This window comes from Indicator indicator, chromosome 23 (genome assembly GCF_027791375.1).
Source record: "Indicator indicator isolate 239-I01 chromosome 23, UM_Iind_1.1, whole genome shotgun sequence".
NCBI classification, from domain to species: Eukaryota; Metazoa; Chordata; class Aves; order Piciformes; family Indicatoridae; genus Indicator; species Indicator indicator.
In genome coordinates this window covers 9,658,003-9,685,281 of record NC_072032.1, presented here as the reverse complement: position 1 = coordinate 9,685,281, position 27,279 = coordinate 9,658,003, and the positions used below count along the sequence as shown (strand labels likewise).

General features: G+C 45.7%; 1 protein-coding gene across 1 annotated transcript in view; it reads right to left on the bottom strand.

The window, feature by feature from the left end:
* The window catches only part of CRMP1 (collapsin response mediator protein 1), a 47,454-nt gene extending 30,664 nt beyond the window's left edge, over positions 1-16,790 (bottom strand). The window contains exons 1-2 of the mRNA XM_054391696.1: positions 16,419-16,790; positions 1,032-1,120 (exon numbers count right to left, since the gene is read on the bottom strand). Of these exons, the coding sequence (XP_054247671.1) occupies positions 1,032-1,120; positions 16,419-16,790 (461 nt within the window). The remainder of the gene's footprint in view (positions 1-1,031; positions 1,121-16,418) is intronic.
* Between the last annotated feature and the right edge of the window lie 10,489 nt (positions 16,791-27,279).

Genomic DNA, 27,279 nt, shown 5'->3' with positions numbered 1-27,279 from the left:
ACTCTGAATAATGAATAATCTAAGTAGCCACAGACATAGAAAGAATTGGACTTTTAAGGTGATGAGAGCCTCTCATTAAAAAAAAGCTCTGAAAACAAATAGGTAATGAATTAATTATGAATTATAACCATAATTATATATCTGTGTATTAAATTGTAGCCCCTAGAGACCAAACTTGATAGGTCACTAGTGAAAACGTGCAGCAGTCAAGAAAAGCTTTGATCCTTGTGTACATCCGGGTGCTTGCACACACTTTGCACGTAACTGCAAAACTAGAGATGCCCATCTCCACTAAGTCAAGGCAGGAGCTCCATGAACAGACATCTCTGTTACTGTTTCTCAAGCTGTAAGTAACATGTAGTTCGTGTTTTTCACCTAAGGAATATTTTCACAGTTGCCCTATTTTATACCCTGATAAATCAGTAGGATTTTTCTTTCTGATGGTGTGAAGATTTAAGACCATATACTTTTTTCTAAGCAAGAACAGGGAGATACAACAATGCTTAACAATGCTGGACAGCACAACATGCTATTGCTTCAGCAACAACCAACAGGACAACTGAGAAGAAGGTCCCCATTAGTACTGTGTAACACAGGGCACACGTCTGTGTCCTACAATCCTTTAAAGCATGGCTGCATTCACTCAGATCAGGTGTTGGGAAAAAAAACTGATAATCAGCCTTCTGTCATACATGGACCCAAAAAAATATTCATTGCCCTTATCACTGCTTCTCATGTTGAGAGAGCTTATTTGCCTTGACTATGTTGGCAGAAACTAGGATTGAACTGTTAGAAAACCAAATACCTTTGACTCACAGTAAAGAAAATTTCAAGTTATCTAATCTTAGCAAACATAAAATGGAATTTCATAATTAAACACTCCCCTACTGTGGCCTCACATCTAGAGGAAAGTGAGATGCTGGCTGCAAGATTTTGAGTCAGCACCATCAAGAAATCACAGCAGTCTATACTAACAGGCATGCAAAACAAAAGTTCAATATTTAAAAAAACAAAACAAAACAACCACCAACTTTATAAGTCCATCTTCAAGGTACAGGTCTGCATAGAAGGAGTGGTCATCATTGATAATTCTTCCACCTTTAATGAGTAGTCGATCACTCTGAGGGAAAAGAAAAAAAAGAGGAAAAAATGTGGGTTGGTTGAAATAAATGAAGATAATATATTGATGATACCAAACAGGCTTATATTCTATAGGATGCCATCAATACAAAAGCACTTACACTATATTAAGGTCTATACTATAGGTTCAGGTGAGTATATAGACAGTGGAGAAGAAAATTATAGTTTCACCGAGTGCCTGTTTCTGAAATTTTGGCCACAAGCCCTCATGGTTGTCATGGTCTTTCTTCCTCAAAGCAGAATTCATTGCACACAGAAACACCTGGAATCCTGCTACAACCCCTTTTTACCACCACTTTACTGTACAAAGGCCAAAAAGGGAAGAGAAACCACCAAAATAAACTCTCTGACATGAGAATGGCCAAGCTGAGCTCACCTGGGACTCTTGGCACCCCTGGAAGAGCAACAGAGCTTGAAATGAGAAGAGGTCAGGAGAGGCTGCTGAGCTTTTGCCAAGTGACTGTGAATGCTGAAAACATCTAAAGTAGTCCAAACTTTCTTTTCCCATTCACATATAAAAGAGCCATTTATTGAAAATTATTTCCTTGGCTCACTAAACAATAACTCAGAATCTCCATTCTGTCTGTGTTTTATACTCCTCATTCCAGACTCTGTTCTTGGGTTAATATATAAACCCTGCATGTCCCAAGTTCCCAGTTTAGAACAGAATGAAACAAGTTGATATGTTTCCTCATCTATAAAAACCAGGACAATAATACAGAACTCCTAAAATGTATTGACTAGAAAGTGCTAAGTCAGAGCTAGGGATGTTACAACCACCTTTCTTCAGTGTAACTTCTCAGTTATATGCAGCAGATTTCCTTCTCAGCTAGTATTTGAACAAGGCCTCTACAGCCACCCCTCCCCCACCCCCCCATCATTTTAGAGAAGCAAAAAAAGGGAGAAACAGGAATTTTAAGGGGAGAAAGAAGAGGGGAAATGACATTTTAAATACAGTCTGACACAAAGTTTGAGACTTTTCTCCATGTGCTGCAACAGAGAGATGACCCTGGGGAGGGGGGACCAAGGCACAGAAGTACAATGCAATATGTCTCAGATATTGGTACCCTCTCATTAAAGTATGCAGATGATTCCAAATCCTCAGCTTGGAATCTGCCAGAGCAAGCTCCCTGTTTTCTCCCCAGCCATTCTACTGTCACTTGTAATTGCAGGACTTGTGAGCCAGCAGCTGGAATGGTAATAAGTCATATTGCCATGTGCTGGCAGTTGCATCTCCTCACCATGATGATTTACTACACTGCCTGGTGACCTGCAGAGACCACCATCTTGTGAGCTCTTTTTAAGCTCATTCAATTACTTTCCTAAACATTAACACTGCCCAATTACAAGAGGCAAGAGCTTATTGCTATGGGCAAGGAATCTTACCAGAGCACTGCATCTGTCACTTCTAAGGAGTCAAAAATCTGTATACTCATCAAGATGTTCTGCAATTTATCTTTTTTAAACAGGCTAAGATGCATAATAAATAAAACCCAAATTTAACAGGCCAGGAAAGTAAGACAGCCTAAAATAAAGCAGAAATATAACCCCAGAAAAAAAAATTGTAGACATAAGGTTTTGACATGTTTTTATACATAAACATAAGTGGCAAATCTAGGTATTAATCTGAAACTAAAAAGGATACAAATACAGTTTCAAGAAAGCACTCAATTATGTGAGTCATCCATTAAATTGAGCATCACTTACAGTTTATAAAGGATTACTGAATATTTAGCTACAAAGTCTTGTCTTTTTCAGAACTTCAGAGGGTCTAAGAAATTCTGGTGAAGAAAGAAAACTGCACTTTAAGGAGACTTTCAATGTTTTAATTCTTGACACCTTCCCATTCAGAAGGAAACACAAATGGTTCAAAACTGCTACAAAAGGTAGCAGCTCCTGCCCCTGAGCTGGCCTGTGGCTAAGCTTGTCCCCATCCAGGAATAGAAAGCCATGGGAGATGAGGCTGCCAAAAAATCATCAATCTTGATGCTCTCCAGGTAGTCTGCCAAGCTACTGGGGAGGGTGCTGTGGAGCCTTGCCCAACTTTCATCAAGACCTGATAGATGTGGAAACACCTCTGACACACATTTCCATTCCAACAAATGAGCAAATTTAGAAGAAAAAGGGGTTTGCTGGAGCTTGTTCCAACCAGCTCAAGCTGTCAGCACGCCTGTAGGACACATTACTGATTGCTGCAAGCCAGAAGCACAAGCAAGCACAGTACCTTTACACAGATGGTGCTGGTGGGCACAAGCAAACCAGGTGGAGTGTCAGTGTTGGTGGACATCCCAGCAGCATGCTGTGCCCAAGCAAACAGGCACTGCCTCATACACCTTACTCAGGAGCAGAGGTAGCTTGATCTCAGCCAGAGCTGCAGCACCAGATGCCTGTGTGCACCTAACCATAGAGATGCATCTCCAAGAAAATGTTGGAAAAATTACAGAACATAACCAACTAGCAGGGAGGTGTGCGCTAATGTGGGCAAGTATTCATGAAAGAATGAAGGTTCTTTCATAGAAACCCTTGGTCAGCATGTGAGCAGTCATTCCCCACCATAGCTTGAGCACAAGCTTCAGGGGCAGGCACAGCCCTGGCATGAAAGCAAAGGGATACTGCCACAGTCACCAATGCCTGGGCACTCCTGCACTGGTTGAGGTCATTGGTACTTGTGGCAGTGAAATCCTGGACAGAAACGTGAGCACACACAGGGTCTGTGAAGTAGGTCAGTCTCCTGGGGTATGCAGCCTGGTTAAGCATGGCCAGAGACCATTTATTATTTATTAGGGGTCTGCAGGTTTGCAGTTTTCTTACTAAGTGCCAAATATTCACAAAAAACGGGGACCAAAGTCCTCTACCTGGACAACGTTCCAGGCTGGAGGACAGCCACAGAGCAAAGCAGGGGGCGGTGAAGTGAGGAGTGGCCTGAAGCTGATGAATTATTCATGCAGTGCTGGCCGATATTTCCCCTTTTCAGCTGTAACCCCTCAAGGCAGGACTTTCTTTGCCTAGCCTAGACGTACCCTCAGCCACTCAGATGACCTTCGGGTGCTCTCACAAAGCAAACAACAATGGACTCATCACACAGCTCAGGGGGTGACAATACTATAAAAGCCTTTATACGGTGGCTGCCACCTTCCCATTCAGCTAACAGCAGTCTCAGCCGCTGGTGCCGTGCCTGCTGAGCCCTAAGGGCTTAAAACCGAGTTCTCAGTTCACTGCCTGGCACAAGACACTGCAAATCCATTTCTTCCTACTGCAAGCCAAGGGAAGCTGCTGGGACCCTCTCCCTCCAGCCTAAGGACAGACAGCAGTAAAAGAGAGAGGGAGCATTATATTGAACGCATAAATCGAGCAATTCATTAGGTGCCAAGAAGCGAGGAGGAAAAAAGATCTGCTGTCACTGACGTGGGAGGTGGGTAAAGCACCACTGTAAATCCACGCTACTGCCGAGCATTTGCTGCAGGGTGTGGGAGCCAAGGTGTTTCTCCACCCTCGCTGCTGCAGTGATGTGACCACATGGATGCAGCGCTCTTTGCTTCCGGGTTTTGTGCCTGGCTATGACACAGCATCAGCACAGCAGCGATGCTTATCTTCTGTCTCCCTGCAGCTCCATTTTACAAGCACTCCACCACCTCCCAGCTCAGCTCGCTGTCGAGTGTGATACAGCCATTCCCGTTATCCACTGCTCTCCACCTTCAAACCCTGCGCGCTGCTTTCCCCGTGATTTTTTTTGCTAATCGCAGTGGAGCTTCTCCTGCTTAATCTGTCAGCAAAGCCACAGAGCTTAGTCTGTGACATGACAGCAATTTTCATGGCAGCAGAAGGAGATGCCACAAACTCAGCATCGTTTGCTGCAGGAGGAGGGGCTGGCTGCTCAGCCATGAGGCAGTGGATTTTTCACTCCCTTACAACTATTGTAAGAGCAAGACAAAGCATCTGTAAGCTGGTATCTGGCAAAATCTGTACAAATTGCCTGTTTTTCTGAGTTTTTAAAGTCAGCTTGGCTCAGCTCTTGTGAAATGTGTCCATATTTCCACATGCTCCCAAAAGTACAGGGCCAGCAGATACAAGCATGGTCAGCATCAACCTGCCAGATAATGAGCCTGAGATCTGCTGCAGTCAGAAACTGCAGTGGGCTCTGCACAGTAAAATCGAAGTCCTCTGGTCAGTAAATCACTCAGCTCTGGGTTATTTGTAAATACAATCCAAATGTTAGAGCAGGAACAAGTACAAAGAAATTTAAAATCAGGGGTTTTTTTTCATTCAGAAATAGAAGTATTTAAAAATATTATACCCAACAAAACTGAAATAGGTTTTTTTTACATATGCAGTTCTCAATCTGCTTCTAGAACTGCTGAAAAAATAGAGTAATAGAATCTGTCATCTTCTGCCATAAGATTTACTAAATAAATATTCTCTCAAATACACACAGCAAGTCAAAATACAAGGCAGCACAATTTAGAGCAAACCACACACTTCCACATTTCTTAAGTGTCAATACCCACACCTGCAAGAACCTTTCAGAGAAAGCCACACCTCTGTCATACAAGATGGAGTTTGAACAATAAAATAAAAACAAAGAATGAGTCTGCCACTATCTGTTCTTGCCATACAGATTCAAAGAGATTTCAAAAGCTGTGTTTTCATCAAATAGCAGACTGCAAGTCTGATATTTGCTATCATGTTCCTGCTTTTCTTCCACAAATGTAAATTCTGTTACATATCACAGAATGGTAGTGGTTGAAAGGGATCTCTGAAGATCATCTAGCCCAACCCCTCTGCTAAAGCAGGTTCACCTACATCATGCTGCACAGAATCACATCCAGGTGGGTTCTGAATGCCTCCAGAGAAGGAGACTCCCCCATCAATCTGGGCAGTCTGTTCCAGTGCTCTGTCACATCTTCATCTCTAATTCAAGTAAATCATGTCTTTGTGGTTATTTACAGTTTGTTTTACAATTAGCTACAAGGAACTTCATATAACACATCCAGCATATCAGCCTAAGTGCTGCTTCACTCTTGCATTTGGACTTTTAAGATTGCTGCATTGTGCCCAGGATTTTCCAGGCCTAAAAGAGGAGGAAACACTCAGCAGTGATTTCATCCTTTGCATAATTCTGAGGACTTACTAGAAGATACCATTGTCCTTCTAGCTCCAAAGTGACAAAGACTGTATTCTCTAAAATCCAGATTAGTCAATGTCCCTAAAGATGCCTAAGGACTTTATGCTAAACAGACATTTGAAAACAGTTTTAATTCCAAATCTACCTGTATTTACAGTACTCTGCCTATAAATGCATGTGCAGATTAAAGGCAATAGACAGAAGGTTGCATTAGGCTATGTTATCACTTGCAGCCATGACATTCAGCTTTACTTTTTTAGCATTTTAGAGGCAGAATCCTTTGTTGCTAAGGCTTTAAAAAGGCCACTGAGAGTTAGGAAAGAGATGACATCCCCAATTGAGAGGGAAGGATCAAAAGACACAGGCTGATGTTTGTGTTCTCCTTGATTATTCAAATCTCCACAAGACCATATGCAAAGGAACAGTTTCTCAAAGGCAAAAGTCCCACTGCTTAACAATGGAAGACACCCAGGGCTCCTCTGTGCTTCTCTGGTTTTCCTCTAGCATATTTATTTTCCATGATATACAAGACACTGGTTTAGTGTTGTTTTTCTTATTTGGTTGGTTTGGGGATTTGTGTGTGGGATTTTTTGTTGTTTTGGTTTTGTGGGTTTGGTTGTTGTTTGGTTTGGGTTTTTTCTGTGGATATATTTGGTTGTCTGTTGTGAGAGCTGGTCAGATTCAGCTCCACTTGTCATACGATATAGTTAAATTACCTTGCTTTTAGCAAAGTACTTACAAATAAGGAACATTTTAAAACTTAATGGCAAAAGAAGACATCCTTCCCAAGAGGAATGCTTGTTTAAATCTTTTCATAAGGATCAAAGAGCTGTAAATGGGATTTCATGAAGCACTGTCTGCTTATAGAAGATCTGCTTTTAATCAGCGCTATCCTTCCCTTTGAATTTCACATCCAGGTTACCCTCCATAGGAAGTGATCTTTTGCTGGGGTGATACTTGAATCAGCTCAGGGAATTGATTGTAAAACATTCTATCCTTGAGGGATCATTTCCAACAGGCCACTAATGGCAAATCCTGCTTTTAAGGTCTTTTTCTTAACAAATGCACTCCACTATATGGCAATTCATTTAGGAAGGATTATGTTGACTGTAGTAGTGCTGTATTTTGGTCTGCATCCAATATATTCATTCATCTTTATTCATTTAAAAGAACTGATTTCCTTTGATTCCCCTTTGGAGACCTGACTTTATATTCTGCTAGCAATTTCACTCGTTATTCACATAGTCTAAAAGGGCTACAGCTACTAACTCCAGGGGGATTTCTTTACTGTAAATGTCATCTTTGCTTTTAGAAGGGAAGCACAACAAATATTGTCTTACTGAAGACAATATTTCTTGACATCAGCAGAGGTTTCCCCTAAGTATGGGCTGGAGAGTTGAAGCCATTGCACTGTGTGTTGTTACAGACATCTCTTGGGGTTACAAGCAGGTTATGTCAGTCAGAGCTGAGCTCAAAATCTCAGCAAGCCATTCAAAGGAAAGGTTAAACTTGGGGAAAAAATAACAGCAATTTACAGCAGGGCTGGCTGCTGAGTGCCACTGAACTGAAGATGAATTCTAAGTTCTAGTCACACACCTGCAGCAGGTTACTAGGACACACAAGCTTTGGCATCACTCACAGTTGAAATTCAGCTAAGACCATAAGGAATCCCTTCTCTGGATGGAAGAAATGGATGCAAGGGAAGCAGAACAGTAGGAAAGGCCTTTTCATATGATGTTAGCAATAGTAACTCATAATGGACTAAGCCTAGGTGGATACAAAGTGCATTGTTTCCATTTAGACACTTTTTGCTGTCATGTTGCCTCACCTCTCTACTTCCCCTGCGAGTCACAGCAAGTTGCAACACTTGCTGCTCCATTTCACATGGTATCAGCACCAGTCCCTGAACAACCCTTCCACAGTCCTATAGCCAGCCGTGGGCAAGGGTGGTCAGCTCTACCTAGATTTTACACAGAGTGTAGATTTACTGAAATCAGTGGGGACATTTATTCTGTGACATTCATTAGTCATGTAAGTAAGAGCTGAGGCCTTAAACCTCCTCAGGACATGCACGACAGACTGAAACTGTCTTGTGACAAGTGCATCAAGGGGCAAGCAAAAGTAATCCCAGAGTATCTCCGTCTCCAAGGACAACATCGTGATCTTCACATATAGCAAGATTAGAAACTTGCAAATTACTTTGCTGCTCATCTCTGTGCCATCAAGCTTCTGTCTTTTACCCCATGTATAGACTTGCTTATGAAAGAAATGGCAGCAAAGCAAAAACCAGACCCTGACCTCTTGTCAGGGAAGTGGTTCATCGGCAGTGGTCGCTCTCGGTGCTTGTAAGGAGATTCAGGCTTGAACAACCACTCACCACATCAGTCAGTCACTGCCCCCTTCCTAAACCTGCCCAGCTTCCAGCAAAACCCAGCTCAACTCCCATGTTGGCACCAGCTATGACACTGAAGACCTGAAGCAGGCAACAACTGACAAACTTGCTGTGGCAGTTGAAGAACTCGCTACCCCAAACCCTCTTTTCTGTCCCTCTGCAGAGGTTTTGATCTCCCTAGAAATGTCCCCAGAAGGACCTACTCTGAATGTAATGTAAGACATCAAAGGGAAGTGGCCTAACACTGGGGCCACTTTTTCTCCTGTAGAAAAAGGAAATGAAAAGACTAATCACTGAATCATGGAAATGGATGGAAGTCAAACAACTGCTACTGAAGCAGCTAAAGCATCTCCAGAGCTGCCAAGACCAAGTGCAGTGCAATGTGCAATGTGAATTCTCTAATGTTCATCAACAAACAGGTAAACTGAGAAAGGTCAAGTCTATTAAACAGCTACAGATGGAAAAACATAACTTTGAATATTAAGCAAATATTTAAAGGTAAAAGGGGATCCAGAAATCCCAGGCCTTGGTATTTTAAAGCAGGACAAAGTGTTGTCTAAATTAATCCAAATCTTGCACCAACAGCAGAATAATAATGTGAGTCATTGTTCCCATGCCCAGCTCTCAGTCAGCTTTTCAAACGTTTTTGGCACATCACTCACCAATCTGTGTTTAGCTTCATATTGCTAAGAAAGGTGGGTGGGAAAAAAAGCACAGCCAGAGGAGACAGGAAATAGATCTAAACCTAGATGAGGACTTTGCTTCCCCATTGCAGGTACTCAGCACAACTTGCATCTGTAAGATATGCCTCTCCTGGTGTTCAAAGCTGGCATCTCTTACACTGCTGTTGTCTCACACCAGAACACCTCATATTACCTCACCACTTTGCTCGGGTCAAGCGAAAAGTTTCTGTCTGGATCCTGGACAGTTAGCTTGAGTGCACTGTCCCACACAGAAGTCCAGATGCATACAATTTCTTCCTCTCTCAAAGTACTCTGCTGTCTTCAGCCAAAGCCTGCTTATTTCCCAGCTTTTTTCACATCAATCAATCAATCCAAAAAGCTGCAACTACAATTATTCTCTGTGCCCACTCCTCTGAATTTCTCCAGTCTCTCTTCATTTCCCTGTGTCTGCTTCCTTTTCTCATCTTCCACCAGCTCTTTTCTTTACTTGCTAAGCTCAATAGCAAGATCCTTCCTCTGCAGCACCACATTTTTCAGCTCTCTACCTCACCATGCCTCACAGTCTGCCTGTTCATGACCACTGGCTCCTTCCCCCATTCATATGCCAACCCTTGGACCATTCCCAGGAATACTATTCCTTTTTCTAAGACATTCAAACACCATTTGTTCCTCCCATGTCCCTCCTTGCTTTGGTGACTAGCTATTCCCTCTTTGCTCAGTAGAATTGTCTTCACACCTCCTCTTCACTGAGCTCACACCAATTATGTTTTTTTCAAACGGTTGCAGCCGTTACTGGAACAAACAAGTCCTCTAACAAACATTTTACACACACATTTTAATTGTGCTCTGTATATAATGTAATTTTGAGTTCATCTGGGCTTGAGGCCTTTGCTTGCAAAGTACCCAGCACCACCAAAACACACAAGCCAAAATAATTTGTAAGAGATCTTTCAGTATCATCCCCATTGATTCCCTGTAATCTGCTGCACAAGAGGAGTGTAATAGTGATGTTAACAGCAAGGGCTGGGGGATGTATCCTGGAAAAATCTGCCCTGCATGCCAGCATGCCTGCACAACCCAAGCACAAAAGATTGCCACCTCATGCAGAAAAACACCTCAGCAATGGATTTGATGGCTGACTGTACTACACAGCCTGAGAAATACACTCTTGCAGAGGCATTCTTGACCATTCCTACATTATGCACAACCTGCTCCATCCCCAGATAATACTCCTGAACCTGGGGAGTGAGACCCTCCTGAGAACAACACAGTGCAGAGGGTGTGACCAAAATCCTCACACTTACTGGTTCACTGCATTTCTATTTTACATCACCCAGGGTCTGGTCTGGTGCTTCAAATGCAGAGAAGAACCTCAGTAATTACAGTGGAAGGGGCCCAGTTTCTCCAATCTGACTCACAACTGAACAGCACCTTACACTGGAGCAGTGCTGGTGTTTAGCTAACAACAGCTAGCCTGAATGCTACCTGGGATGCATAAAGGGCAGCAACAGAGTCACAAACAGGATAAACTGCAAGAAGCATGCATTTTCAGGAGCTGAAATCAATAACAAGGCAGGTGAAACAAAATTAATATAACAGATGCAAATTTGATACATGAGAGGGGAGAGATGCAGCATGCCAAAGGGGACCTGTCTGCACCACAGTGTCTCTGCTGTCCTAGATACTTCTAGGATAAAGGGGAGAAGGGAAAGCATGAATTAAGCTGCTTTGGGGAAAAGGGATGAAGGGGGCATCAGCCAGGCACTGCTAATAATCTGAAGGAGTCAGGGGCAAGGCCTGGTCAGACAAAGCACAAGGAAGTAGTTATGCCCACATGCACCAACAGGACTAACCCAGGAAGGACACCACGGGGATGTCTTCCCAAAAGAAGCATCTGCTCCCATGCTGGTGAGAGATGAAACCAGCCTCTGCCTCTTCCTTCACAAAGTTCCTGATGCTGCAAACATGACCTCAGAGGGAAGTTTTGACCAAGTACTGACTGCAAATAGTGCCTGTGGCTGGATGCTGTGGATGAATGCTGGGCACTCTTGTCCTTGGGTGCTCAGTATGGCTTCTGGCCCCATGCAAGGAGCATAGGCCTGGAACGGAAAAAGCCCACAACAAAGTATGAGCACACAGAACACTGTCAAAAATGAGTTTCCCACTATTCCAATGAATCCAGGAGCCAGTGTAGCTCCAGAAAGCAGGAGTGTGCATGTGTAAAATATGAAGCACAGTAACACATGACATTTTTGTATGACTTCATCATCTCTGTTATTGTTGCATAACTTCACAGAGCTATCACATTTCCTCAGAGCCCAGAAGACTTGAAGCTCCAGTGCATTTCCTTAGTAGCAGGATGAAATACCTAATTTACCACAGTAGAATGGGGCTTTCAGAAGATACATGCAGACAAATTCAGCAGGCTCTTGTGGGATGGGCAGCACATACAAGGAATAACACAGAATATCTGATTTGCTTTTGATGAAGGAGAGGAAGGGCCAGAAGTGTAAAACATTAAAATAAAAAAGGCAGTTCAAGTCTGATGCCTGCCAACTTCACCAATGTTAATTTATGCCTTTGATTTGGTCACAAAACTCACTAGCATTAATGAATATTCATTTATAGAAGCTTCAACACATCCCATTTCAAAGAGAACAGGCTGAGGTTTGGGATTTCTTTTTCCCAGCAATCCCCTCACCAGCACAGAGAAGGAAATCTGTGAAAAGTGAAGAAAATAAAATGAACTGTTGATTCCAAGGCAAACACTTGCAATTCTTCCAGTTTCCTCTTTCACTCCAAACTGGAGAGCAACCAACCAGCTATGGGTGGGAACCTGTTACACTCCTGCTGCAAATGAAGCCACACATAACACACCAGACACTCACCCAGACGACAGCCAGGGACACCCTCATGTAGATGTACCGAGTAACCACACATTGAAGATAGAGACAAGAGGAGCCACCACCCAAAGAGCCACTGCAACACCCAGACTCAGCCTTGGCCATCAGGCACTGCTGCCTGTTGACAGTGGAAATCTGCATAAATGCAGCACTTTGGTACCATAAAGCTCTGCTTTTCCAAGAAGGCTATCCCCCACCCCTGACCAAATATTTTGGTTAAGGAATTATTATTTTCTAACATTGAGAAAACACTGAGGTGCTTACAAGCTTTGTAACACTGATTCAAATAATGCCTTTAACCATCAGGTTTGCTCAGGAAGCTGCCACACCCACCGGTTCAGCCATCTCTCCAGCTCCTGAAACCTGTGTCCCCAGGGCTCCAGCTTTCCTGAAAAAGCTTCATGAACCCAAGCCTCTTGAGCTCACCGGGCTTCCCTCCTAATCTCTGGGTCTCACAGCAGCAGTGACCCCACCACCCTCTCATCCAGTCCCCAGAAGGAAAGCAGGTACCATCCTGGAGACCAGCACTGGTGATGAGGAAAATCTCTGCATGACGAAACCCCGGGGAGATTTCCCTGAAACTCCCTTCCCCACCAGCTCTGCCTATTCTTTACCCCCCAGTCCCTGTGGAGGCAGGGTAGCTATGGGAAACAAGATACTGAATCAAAGGATCTAGATCCTTTCTTCCCGACACGGGAAGCATGTTCTATTGTAGTCCTGCTCGGGGATAAAAGCATCTAGGGGAGACAGGCACATATAGGAAGAGGCTGGTTATGATTAACTCTTTGACTTCTGATCCCCACCATGATGTATTAACAGCACACAGAGGTGTTGGTGTTGGCATCATGGCGCTCCTTGATTTTCCACGCTTTCTCCCCCCCCACTCCCTATCTCCTCACCTCCCATCTCTCCGCACCCCGAGCCCACCCCTGCCCCCCGCCCTGCCGGGGAGCTGCGCTGCCCCTGCCCGCTGCCGGGGGGCGGCAGCTGGGGCACGTTGTGCTGCGGCTCGTCCCCTCCCTCTTTTGTTCTGCCTCGCCCGGCAGCCGAGCCTCCCCGGGCCCCACTCCTTCGGGAGGGCGACACCGCCATCCCCGGCCCTCAGTCCCCGGCCCCGCAAGCGCCGGGACAAGACTCCCGCCGCCTCCCGCTCCTCTCCCCGTCCCGGTCCCCTGGCAAACCGGAGAGCACACAGCGCTGAGCCCCGCCTATGTGCAGGGCGAGGAAACAGGAAAAATAATAAATTAAAAATAGAATAAAAATACAGAAAATAATAAAATCGCTCCCAGCCCAGAGCTGCAGCAGCAGGAAGAGAATGAGAGGACACCGGCTCTCGCACCACCCAGCCCCGCAGAGCCTCAGCGGGCTCCCTGCCACCATCCGCGGGGCTCTGAGCGGCTGCTCTGCAGCCGCCTCACGCCCTTCCCCACCCGGCTAACAAAGGAGCGAGGGCAGCGGCTCGCTGCGTGCCGGGATCGCTTACCGTTATGTGGGGGATGCTCTTCTTGCCCTGATAAGACATGTCGGCTCTGGCTAGCGCCGGGCGCACGCACACACCCGAGGAGCGAGCCGAGCCCGGAGGAACAGCACCGGCGCTAACCGGAGGAATAAAAATTGAGAGCTCGGTGGGGTGATGGGGCGGGGCGGGGGCGACCCGGCTGAGCTGTGTAATGGAGGCAAAGTTTCCTCGCCCAGAGGAAAGGAAGCCAGGCAAACCTGGCACCTTTTTTTCCGGCTGCAATAAAATAGAGGACGCAGCTCCCGGGGAAGGGGGGGTCGGCGAGCGCTGCCTCTCCCGGCGGCAGCAGCGCCCTCCCGGCTGCAGGTCGGAGCAGGATTCGCTCAGCTCAACCCAGGAAGCGTTTCCTTCCCTCCTAGCCCCCCCACCCCTACCCCCCTCGGCCCCCCTTCACAGCCCATCAATCCAACCGGAGCCTGCCTCCCTCCCGCACCGGCGCTGGGAAACACCGCCCCCCCAGCTCCGCCGCCATCCCCAACTCCGCCACCGCCCCGCTCGCACGCTGAGGTTACCGGCGAGGTCTCACACATGGGCTTCCGCAGGGTGGAGACAGGCTTGAATGGGGGTAACCCTCGGCTGTGGGTCCCACTGCGCAGCACATGGCAATTGAACTGCCCCGCTCTTTCCCCATGGCACTGACCGCGATGGCTCTGCCCTGGTTTATCCCCATAGCACTGCCCTGCTCTGACCCCGTGGCACTGCCCACTCTGTCCCTGATCGGCACTAACCCACATGGCACTGCTTGTTCTCTCCCACCAACGGTTCTGACAGCCCTGCACTGCTCTCCTTATCAGTGTCTCAGAGGCACTCTGCTCTGCCCCATCGCTAGGGAGGGCATGGGAGCTGGCACACCCCACCATAGCCTAGCCAGGTAGACGCTATGCCGGCACCTGCTAGAGAGTGAAAGCACCTATTTGAAACCCTTCTGTCTTTTCTGAATCACAGAGTGTCTCCCCCTACCCACGGTACTTTATTCAGGCTGCTTTGACAACTGCAGGAAGCACAGAAGACACTGCAAAGCTGCACCCAAGGTTAATCCCCCTCAACAAGCAGCCAGGTGTTCCTGGCACACACACCTGCAACACAGACACACAGGTACAAAGCACTTCCCACCTAGGCCACATCGGCCCCAAAATCACCATTTGGATCTTGCAAAAAGCTCCATCTGCCACTCATGCAGGGGTCAGGTTCATGGGTGCTGCTTAGAGTGCACCTCTGCCCATGACCAAATACTGCCTACTTTATCCCCGGCCTCCTCCTCACCCCCTCAAGTTCAGTGCAGAGCCAGACAACTTCGTAAGCACAGTGAGATACAGGAAGATAGTGTGCAATGTACTCACTACCCCAAGTCCTAAGCTGAAGTAGGAAGCAGGTAAAATGGGGAGGAGGTATAAGGGAAGTGCCAGAAGAGATGGGATGTTCAGGGTGTGCTGTGCCCTTACACTGTTCTGAGTCCTGATGCAGAAAACACAGGGTGTCAGGTAAGCTGTGAAAGAGAAGACTGCACTGCAGCTGGAAGCCACTGAGGGCAATACCGAGGTCATTGCAGTGAAGTTGCACCATCACAGGTGCAGCGTCCCACCAAGCCCTGTCTGCTCGATCCAGTGTCCCACCACAGTAACTGCATGGGAGGCTGTGTGGCATCTGCACCCAGCACTCAGACGAGAAAGGTCCAGCTCCCCATTCATGATCAAATTGAAGAGGGGAAGAAGAGAGCAGAAACTCTTGGTTTAGACTATAGAAATAGGAGAGCATGAACAGGATATCAACCTCCAGGGAAAGGTGCATTTAAAACTGCAGGCCACATTTCTTTCTAAGGAGAAATCAATGGCAGCCCCGTTCCCAGGAGAGCCAGCCCCCCGGGTCTGCCTCCAGCGGCGTGTCACAGACAGGGCTAAGATGGGGAAGCTCAGCTGGCAGGGACTAGCCTGCCCCACCACCTTCACTTCTTCCATGAGCCTTCCTCACAGTAAGTCCAAGGTGGCAGCCCCAGAAGTAGGGAACCCGGGCACAGGCTTGGACTGATCATCCCTCCTTACGCGCTCCCTGCCGGGGAGACAATGAAGGCGCATGGGAACGGAGGGTGGGGGGGGGGGGGGAGGGAAGAGGCGGGGGTAACCGGGGGCACAGCCGGGGCAGAGCCGGGGGGTTGTGCCTGGGACATGCTCTGCAGAGTTTTCCCGGCAAGCCCACCAGTGCAGCGGGGACTGCTTTGTTCCACGGGGCAGAGAGGAGGCGCCGGGGGGGTGGAAGGGTAAGGGGGGGAGAAAGGGAGGGTGCGTGCCCTCCAGCCCCCGCGACACGGGCAACGTTTTGCCAACAGGATAGGATACGGAGAAAACTGAGCGCTATCACTCACAAAGGAAAATGATTTCTGGAGTTGATATGCCCCCCGCCCCAGTCCCCCAGTCCCCACTAAGCTCAGGCAAGCGAGATAGTTTCGAAGCCAGCTAGGCTTTTCCTGCAGCATCGCCCTGCCAGGGAAAAGGGGTTCGTGCCCTACCGACCTTCCGGCTGAAACTCCCCTGCTAAGGTGACCCCCGTCCCCCCCGCAAGGCGAGCGGGGATCTGCGGCTCGGCACGGCACGGCTCGGCACAGCTCGGCTCGCCCGGCAAGCGGGGGCGGCGGCTCCCTTCCCCCGGCCCGGGCCCCGCTCACCTGCCCATTGTCCTGGCCCTGCAGCAGCTCTTTCCCCACGGGGTATCTAATCTCCACGCCCGGGGTCTTGTCCTCCCGGTCTCCCGGGGAGCTGATGACGGAACCGGAGACCTCGCTGATGTCGCTGGCGGTCTCACTGTAGTTGTCTCCTCCGTCCAGCATATCGTGCCGGCTGCCGCTCCGCGGGGTGCGGGACCCCTTCTTCCCCACGCTGTAGGCATCGAAGTCGATGGTTTTGTTCTCGTAGGCCCCCTCCACCGAGGCGAACATCCCCCCGTATTTCTGCCGCGGTGTCTGGGCTGTCGTACCCGGCCTAGCTAGATACACAGGCAGGTCATCTTCTTTATTCCAGTTCCTCTTTCTCTCGGCCATTCTCGCTGTCCGGATTTCTCCCCTCCCTCCCTCCCTCTCTTTCTCTCTGCTTCCCACTTCTCTGCACCTTCTACTACCGGTACAGGCTGCTAGTGACCATAAAAATGAATGGATGGATGCAGCAGTGGCGGAGCTGGGTTGGCTGGTGGGATCTTTCCCCTAGGGATAATGCAAACGTTAACCTCCCTCCCCCCAACCACCCCCAGGAAAGGAAAAAAAAAAAAAAGAGGAAAAAAATTAGAAAAAAATATAAGAGAAAAAGAGAGAAAGAAATAAATCCAAAGTGGGATTTAAAAATAGCCGTGTTAGTAAAGAGCACGTGAAAATAAAGTACAAAGAGCGGAGAGAAGAGGGTGGCAGAGGCAGGTGATTGGAAAGCCCTTGACGAATAGGAAGAGCAGCAGCGATTCCCAGACCAAGGACCGCAGTGCACAGGCTCCCCCGGTATAAAGAAGGATCTGGAGGGCGGGAGGCAGGGGGAGGCGGCAGCCCCCCACCCGCACACGCAGCCAGTGCAAACAGGGTCCTTGCCGGCGGGCGGGCGCCAGTCACCTGCTGCTGCGTGGCTTTAGGGGAGGAAAAAAAAAAAAAACAAAAACCCAACCCAAAACCCACAAACCCAAAATCTCCCCCGCCCACCCCCGAGCGAGCGAGCCGGAGGGAGTTTCTCCCACTCTGCACACTCGCACTCCCCCCGCCTCTCTCCGCAGGAGGAAGCTGCGGCGGTGCCCGGGAGGGGCGCGGCAGCCCGCGGTGCGGGGCGGGCCAGCTCCTCGCTGCCCCCCCGCCGCGGGGGAGAGGAGGGATGGCCGGAGTAGGGGGAGGAAGGACGATCAGCCGCACACCCCCGGCGCAAAAAGGGGGCTGGTGCTATGCTCTCTCCGCCGCAGCAGCTGGTGCCTGGGAGGTGGAAGGGGGATGGCGGCGGCCCCACTCCGCCTCACTGCCCCTGGCCGCCGCCCCCACCCCCCGCAGCCGCAGCGGCCCTAGGAGGGCGTCCGATGCCGTAGAGCGACGCGCAGGCAGCTGGCACGGCGGCGGCAAGCGGCGCTGACACGGAAGTGATCGTGCCGAGAGCTGCCTGCCTAACTGGCTCCACTACCGGCCATGGGGCGCGGGGGGCTGGCAGAGGGGGCTGAGCGGAGCGTGGTGTGCGGCCCGCGGAATGCCCGGCGCGTCCCCGCGGAGCTGGGGTGTCCGTTGTGTCCTGCCGAGCGCGGCCCTACGCAAACCGGGGAAGCCTGGCGCGCCCCCGCGGAGCTGTCCCTTCAGCACCCCGACCGGCTTCCGGCTTCGGACCGGCGGCCCGGTACAAATGTACAGTGATTCGCGGCGCTGTGAGGAAAGTCAGCTCCCAAAATCAAGGAGAGTGTAGTTGCTTTTAAAGCAGGAGGGACGGAGAATGTGTTACCCTCCGCTCACTGCCTAGGCCACTTCAGAAAGTCCATCTTTTCACCTCTGCCTGCTTTATGATGCCTGAGGGGATCATCCACTGGAAGTACAAGACCTTGGACACTCCTCTCCTGCACAAGCAGCCAATCTCAGACGATTCTGAAAGGCTTTGAATACACCAGCAGTTACATAAGGAACATTTTCTGTTGCTTTGAAATACTACTTGGAACAAACTGCTCTGAGATCGATTAAATGACTAAGCAAATTTAAAGCACCAGATCAATCACAAGACCTGTTTACTGCTTACGTACAACATAGTTAGGACATTTTTGATACCAGTCTGGCCACACAGCACTGTTGTCTACAGCCCACAGACGTGCCTGGTGGTCCCAACACCAGAAATACCACAAGTTAATAAATGAACCAGACTAACTGAGAGGTTAAAGACAGAGATCACTGGGATTTCATCAGAAGCAAGTCCAGATAACCATTTCCTCACTAACAACTACCCACGGACCAAAACCATGTGAAAAAACAGTGATGGAACATACCTGAGCATTGCCAAAACACACCAAAGGAAAACACCTTTCTTTTCTACATTTGCTGTAATGCAGTGGTACCTGCTGTCCTGAATGCCCTGTGCACACTCAACACTGTGTGTATTGTTCACAAGGGGAGTTAGGAAATCAGCCAAAAGTCCATTGACCATCAGGTACTAACACACCAATTTTAGTAGTCACAGCATCATGACTGACATTTCTGAGTGTATATTGCCCAGGATTCCAACAGCTCACTTGATAAACCATGCTACCATGTCAACACACTTAATATCATATAGAGGTTTCATTGGTGTGAAAAAATTTGTATAGCTTGTAGGACATTGCTTTTTTGCTCCCTTAAAGACTCCTCTTGTATGTCACAGAATCACAGAATTATTGAGGCTGGAAAAGACCTCTGAGATCATCAAGGCCAGCCTATGACCCTACACCATGACATCAGCTAAACCATGCCACCAAGTGCACATCCGATCTTTTCTTAAAGATCTCCAGTGATGGTAACTCCACCACCTCTCCGGCAGCCCATTCCAGTGCCTAATCAGCCTTTCTGTGGGGAAGTGCTTTCTAATATCTAACCTAAACCTCTCCTGGTGCAGCTTCATACCATGCCCTCTTGTCCTGTCACAAGTTGCCTGGGAGAAGAGCCTGACCCCCACCTGACTACAACTTCCTTTTAGGTAGTTGTAGAGAGTGATAAGGTCCCCTCTAAGTCTTCTCTTCTCCAGCCTGAACAACCCAAGCTCCCTCAGAGCCTCTCCTCAGATCATTTTCCTTCCAGCCCCCTCACGAGTCTCATTGCTCTCCTCTGGACCTGCTCCAGCACTTGAGTATCCTTCCTGAAGTGAGGGGCCCAGAACTGCACACAGCACTCGAGGTGAAGCCTCACTAACGCAGAGTACAGGGGCAGAATTACATCCCTAGTCCTCCTGGCCCCACTATTCCTGTGGGCAAATAGTTTTTCTTCCAAATGGTAACATTGAGATACACTGATCAAGTCAAAAAAAAACAAGTCAATTTGTTTCTCCACAAGACACCAAACCCTGACAGTTAGTGAAACATGCAGGTGGTACAGGGAGCAAGACCTGTGTGTCTTTGTAAATACTGAAAAATAATTCATTTTATGAGATACGTCTTTCCCATCAAGAGATTGATTTGAACATACAAAAAACAAAACAAAAACCAACCAACCAACCAAACAAAAAACACCTAACCCCCAAAAAAGCCCCAGACAAACAAAAGAACCAACCAAAAATACCCACAAAAAACTTCTCATGGTCCTTGGTAGGTCCAGTATATATTACATAGTGCATGCATCTGCTAAACAAAGAGGATCCATAAAACTAAGAAAGCTGGACTCTGTTTACACCTGAGATCTCATTAGATACCACTGTTCAGTGGTTCTAGAACTGCTCAGTTTTTTAAAATAACAAAGGATAATGGTTTTTAGGTTTTTTGTTTGTTTGTTTGTTTTCCAGTATTAAGCTAGAACATTCATCTTAATGGTGATATATAATGAGATCCCAAAGCTCAGAGAATATGTCAAATCAATGCTTTGGGAGACACCATTGAACTTTCGAGTTAGAAATAAGAATAAAATCCTATCAGTCTTTCTTTACTTTTAAAAAGATTTTATATGTATGTGTATATACACACACATATATAGTAGCCCTTAGTTTATGAAAAACTGTGTTCTAACTCAACGGATACACACTGTTTTTCCATTGGCCAAGCCATAAAATTGCAATTGTAGGCACTCCAAAAGCAGACCTAGTTACAGCCTGAAAATCTGACACCCTGTGGGTTTACAGCTTTGGAGAAATACGTTACACTTTGGGGGTGTTTTCTCTTGCAGGCACTGCATTTCATCCTTTCTGGATGTGGCTTGGTGAAAAGAGGATAGAATTTGACTGAAAGTACACCCTCTTCCCAAGAAGACCAGATGGGAGACAGTAGAAAACCTAGACACATTCTCGCTTCACACAATAAAAAACTTCAGCAAAAACTCAATCAGAAAGATATTTACTGGCTTGGCTCCAGCTGTAGCTGGAACTCTTCGTGCAGCAGCATGAATGTCATGACCTAGAGCAGGATTTCCCTGGTGAAGGGTCTCAGGGAATAAGCAATGTACATTTTGCACCTGTTCTTGCTGTTGTGCATTTTATAACAGAATCATCAGATTAAAAAAGGCATAGACAGCCCAAAGAGAGTGAGTGTGAAAGAGACCCATTTTCTTTCTCCCAGAGGAGTGACTTGAGTCACTAAGTCACTGAGTCAGTCTCCCTGTCTCTGCTCTATGTGACTGTTGCCAGAAATATCTGGCTGCAGTGTCCTCCTTACCCCCACAGAACCAGACTGGTGATTTGAACTGTCTCCTGACATGTAGGAAACATGGATCCCAACTCCTACAAGCTGGGAAAGGCTTAAGTTTCCCGCTTCCTGAGCAGTGATCCAGCCCATAGTATTCTGCTAATTCACATTAATTCCACTAAATCAGCAAAAGAAGAATGACAACTCCTTCACCAAGAGCTCAGGCATAACAGTTTGCTTACCCTGTTAGAAGACCAGGTTGCTCCTTCCTCAAAATGGAGACTTCTTGGGTTGCCTTCCATGGGTACAGTTGCACTTACAACTATAGAGGCTCTGCCACCATTTTGGAGTTAAAATAATTAAAATTATGAGGTTTTTAATTTAAAATATGCATACATTTAATATACAAAATTATACAAATTATACATTTAACTAACATAGAAAAATACATCTTGTTAACAAGATAAAATGTCAACATATCTTACATAATTTGAGAGTTACAAATCTGTGATAATCATCAAGTAGACTTTGTGACTTCATTACAGTTCTGTATTTCCCTAGTTACACTGGAAATTACTACATATGTACAGTTGATATCCATGGCAAATGTGTTAGAGTGGAAATCTTTGCTGAAAAGTTCTCCAGAAGGAACAAGAGTGACCTCTCTCATACTACTGAAGGGTGGTCATAGGCCAGAGTTTAAACTTTTTGCATTTAATTTACAAACACTCCTCCCTCCCCATTCTGGCTCATACATCAATTTAATAAGTATCACACAACAAATCTCAGCTGTTTTGTGCATCCTTCAAATGGATCCCAGTTTGTGGCCCTAACAACTGCTCTTCATGACTTCTGGTTACCATCCCACTGATGACTGTGTGAAAGGGTTAAATAGCTGCACAGCACTAGAGCTCAAAAGGCAAGATCTCTGTGTGTTATTCACCCCAGACTACCCACTAAAGCCTCAGGAGGTGGGGAAATACCTTTGTTTCAGTCATACAAATGTGTGCAGTAAGTCTTTACTCCTTCTTTAATTTCCATGGTTTCTTTTTCCAAATTCCAAACCAAAGACAGAAGCTACAAAAATCTGTTCCATGCTGAGTCTTGTCTTCCATACTGTGAGCCATGTAATGATTTTCGTTTAAATATTTAAATTTGCATTAAAACTGCTTGTCAGCACAGGGAGAGAACTAGAAGACCACCACCACTCTGAATTTCAGGCCTTCATTTTTTCCCCCCTTTTTCTTTTTTAATTTTGTAGCTCTGTACCAAAAAACTGCTCTTAATTCCTGGAAGATAAAATTCACTCATGAGCTAAAAGCTTATTCAGCTTTTTATAAATTCTGCTTGGGGCCACCAGTGAGTACATGAATTGCCTCACATAGTTTTTTTTTTTTTAGCCCAGGAGTAGTTTTCACCTGTTCACTACACTTTCCCTCTTTTCAAACACAACTACAATTCAGAGAGTAGAGAAATGCTCAGTATTGGTCGTTGCACACTGCATAGTAACATCTCACATTGGAATTTACATTTGCATATTCATATTCCCATATCAAGAGTCTATGTCCCACAGAGAAACTATAGTGAACAGAGATTTATACCACAGATCCCAAGAACTCCAAATCAAGACAGGTCTCCACACCTACTAATCTCTCTTTGCCTCTCCTTTATGCATAGACAGTGTTAAGGAGAACATGATGCCTAAGTATCTATCATATGGGAGCATTTCTTAAGCCAAATAGAAGCAAGCATGAAATCGTAGTTCCAGTGGAAATTTGCCAGTCAGTTCAGTGGTGCAAGCATTTCATCCAGTACATTCAAACCCTGTCCTTCCCCTCCCAACTCCCATCTGTTTTTACTTTTCTGGTTTTACCTTCAACATTCACCTTTCAAAGTATGCATTGATCCCAAGCATAGAACTGAAGTTGGCTATATTTTTAATTCACATCCTATATAAGAAACAGTATACTCTCCTTAACATTTGTGCAGGGACAAAAATACCTGTCCATAATCCCATGGGTACTGATTTCTAATGGAAATATGTTTGGAGCCAAAGGCACAATATACTTTAAAGGAATTCTGCTGAAGCAGGAAAGAGGTTTGAATAAGTTTCTGTAATCCTAAGGTCTGTTCCCCCTCTGCCTCCTTAAGGCACTAAAGGATTTCCAAAGGATTAGTGGCAAAACCCAGCATGCACATGGCCATCCCTCCACCCCACAACCACAGTAAATTCAAATATTAAAATCCTTCATCTGCAAGTGAGAAATACAGGTAGATTTCTGAAACACAGATCAGGGTTTCCACTTGTTAAAAGGCCACAAGGACAAACATCAGCCATGCCTTAGCAGGAGGTTTATCCTGGGAACTCTGCTGTGTATGTGAAATATTTCCTGGCAATTGTATTATTCTGAATGTAACATGATTATCATGCCAGAGTCAATCATTGTACTTCCAGCACCTGCCATCCATAGCGGTGTGAAGAACAGAATTTGGGATTTAAAGGCTGTGTAAAGAGCTGTGGAAAGGCTGTAAGCTATATTTTCAATATCCTACTATGCTCTATGCAGTAGAGTATACATAAATAAGTGAGCTGTCAAATAATATTTTCCATGTAACACTGCCCATGTTGTCTATTTAGGATGACAGAAGAAGGTTGCATTTACTTACACAGAACTTAGCAGCATCTTCATCTTGGCTATAAGGAATTTGGTCAAAGCAATATTGTGCATACAAAGCAATCTGAACAAAGTGCCCAATTTTGCATTCTGAGGAAGTTTAACACAAAACAACGATACATGTAAAGCATCCCCTGACACATTTACCATAGATAGCACATTAAACAAGTCAAATTGGAAAGCCAAACACACCCTGTAACAACCAGACAACACTTTTCTCTTCACCATAAGGCAACCAGAAAATAATAGCTAGGCTCTCTGCCTCAGCTAGTAATCTCACATTAAATACTGTAATGCTTTCTTACAATGATTTGAGGTAATGTTGGGATTTAATTCCCAATCCTCAGCCACATGAAATGCAGCCACTGGTCTATCAGTTTAATTAATAAACAGACCTTTCCCATATCAGTGAGACAATTTTCATATTAGGAGGTGGTATAATCTGAAGGAGATGAATGTGGTATAAACCACAAAGAAGGAAGTATGTTCTACATTCCTTATGCTAATCATTTTTAAATGAAGACAAGAAGCAGAAAGTCTAAGATGTTGCAAAGTGGGTAGATTCATTATCAACATTTAAAATTTACAGTGGGAGATGATGCAGAAATACTAGGAAAGAGGCATAATGTTTTAGTTCAACACCTAATTCAGGGTTTAATTGACTGAGTGTTGTGGAAATGATGTTTTCAGGTGGATACTATGCAAATGGATAGAAACCTACACATATGTCATTGCTTTATTTTAAGAACTTGTAGTTAAGCTTAAAGTGTTACCATGCCAACGTGTCATCTCGTAACTAATCATAATCTAGAAATGTACATTACATTAATCTGATTCAGGATTCCACCATTTATTATCCTTCTGCCTCCTTTCAAAGGGTATCTGGAATTACCAGGCAACTGAGCATTACAAAGAGAGCTCATTCTGGAAGTTAGCTCAACAGAAGCTTAAAAAAAAAAAAAAAAAAAAAAAAAAAGTGGAAATACAAATCATAAACCGGTTATCAAAACTGGAAGTGCACTGTAAGGGATACACTCCTGTTCAGGTCAACACAAGAATTGCCACTGACTTCAACAGTGCCATGTGCTTTCAGCTGAAGGAGGAGTGGATGCACCCATGTGATGTCTTATGCACAAGCCTTGTGCCTGTGTTCACAGCTCCCTGCTTTCACAAGTGGGCACTCCCACATGAATTGTGCAGCATGGTTGCAAAATGGGATTTCATCATGTGCCCTGGTACCAACCAGCGTGCACAAAACCACCTATTTCAGGAAGAGCATGTGTGCAAATGCCTTATCTGAAAGTTATGACCTGTTTGTATGGTTGAAATAATCCATCTGGACTACTAGGACACAGCGCTTTGACGTTCCAAGTGCCTCTCAGTGTACATGAAGCACATTCCCAGCTCCTACTTACCCTTGCAAAAATGCAGTTCTGTCTCATTTCCTAAACAGTTTGTACCCTGAAGTGCCATGTCCTCAGAAAGACTAAACATTCTAACTCAGATCAAAGACTCTTTCAGGACTGCCCAAAGCCATATGAGGCTGAAGATAAAAAATGTCCACAAAAGCATACCCGTGAAGACTGAGATCTGTGCTTAACTTGAGAGTTTCTTTAAAAGGCAAATGTTGAGATCCCATGAAAACTCAAACCACACACTGGGTTAGCCCCCATGGCCAGCTTCCACTACAGGAGGTGGCTAAAATGTGACAGGTGGTAACTCAAGACAAATTCTGTTTTTCCCATGATGAAGCAGCTGCCATCACCAGGTCAAAGCAACTTTCATCTTTCCTCGGAGCAGTACTGCTTCTTTTGTGTGACTGATAAATTCTTTCCTGGATAAGAGGAAGGAGGGAAAAAATAAAAAAGAAAGAAAGAAAAGGGGGGAAAAAAGACAAAAGCATAAGATAAACATCTGGACTTTTGCAACAAGGAGTTGTTTGTTATTCATTCAAGGCCAAAACAAAGCATTAGGGAAGCAGTGTGCCCAGGTGCTTCCACACAAATATAACATAATGGCAGCATTAAGAGAAGATACTGTGCAAACTCGACTGTTCAAAACACATTGAGACATTCTTCCATGATTTACTGATTTTAAAATGAAGAGCACATCGCATGATTTTCCATTTTGCTTCTCCTTCTTGTCGTCCATTTATCAATATGGGAACAAACACTCTCTGCCATTTCCCCAACATCATTTTGTAATCCTCTCATCAGGGATCTACAGAAGTCTCATGGATAAAGTTCACCACAGGGTTGACAGTCACCACAAACTCGACTTTCCATGCAAATCAAATTTCTGTACCACTTCTAAGAGCAATATTCATCATTTGAATGATGTGAATTCTTCCTTAGATATTACATTTCAAAGCCTGTGAAATACTGTGTCTGGCTTTGCAATTTCTGCTGAGGTTGTCATCACTCCTGTTCAGTATCATCAGTGATGCAGTGCCTGCATACTTAACGCTGGCTGAAACTTAGTATCTGCTGGAGCACAGAAAATTATACAGCATTTTTTTCAATGGTATATTGTAAATATTCTAATTATTACACTCACTGGTGGTAGTCCTTAACTGTCACTACTAAAACATGTCCCATTCATCAATGCCTTTCAATGGAGAAAAACTGGGAAAGAGCCATTATAACTTAGACTTTAGGGTGAAAAGGTTTGACCAGGCACAAAGAACAGAACTGAAAAAAATTCCTACCGACTGAGACAGAGTAATAAAGGGGAGGCCATTACTTTTGGAGAAGTAGATATCTGTGATATTGTAGGATACAAAACCAAGGAGATGTGGAAAGGGCAGTTATTGAGCCAAAGGAGTGCCAGTCAGGCAGGAACCCATGTAGGCATCCTAGTGATGACAAGCATTTAGAGCCCTTTCATACTCCCCAGTCCAGATCTCCATCCTGGATGAGAGGGTGACCAATATTCAGATTCAAAACACTGCCAGAAGCTTGCTGCAGCCTGGTTAAGTTGTTGTATATTATCTCTGCATCTTCTGTAGGTGGATCCAAACAAAACTGGTTTAGGAATTTCTTCTCTTTCCACGGTCTCCTAGAGCTCCAGACTGTACTGCAAACAAACACCATTGCAGTTCATTCTGATCTCCAGGCAGAGACAGGGAATGCTATTAGAGTCTTCATGGATCACCTTCTTTTTTGATTAATGCCTTTGTAGCCTGAGTGCAGTCGAAACAAGACCCAGTAGAACATACGTACAGCCTTTGCTGTCCACAGCTTCCAAGGATTTTTTCAGGACATCAGGCACTTTCCCTTTTATAACGAATATTACAAAGAGAAATATGACTTAGCAACAGCAGAGCTGGTCTTGTATTCTGGGATGGTCTGAAACACGTTCTTGTCTCCCCCCTTCTACTCAAAGTCTCTTTTCTGTGACCCTATCTTCACTTACAGTAGGACAGATGAGAGAAAATGCCAGGCATGAAGGCCTTGGCTGTTCTATGATATTTGATAATGAAGTTACCAATATTTTACGTAGTCTAACTAATATAATCACAAGCATCCAGTCATTTTATCATTTCTACTAATTACACAG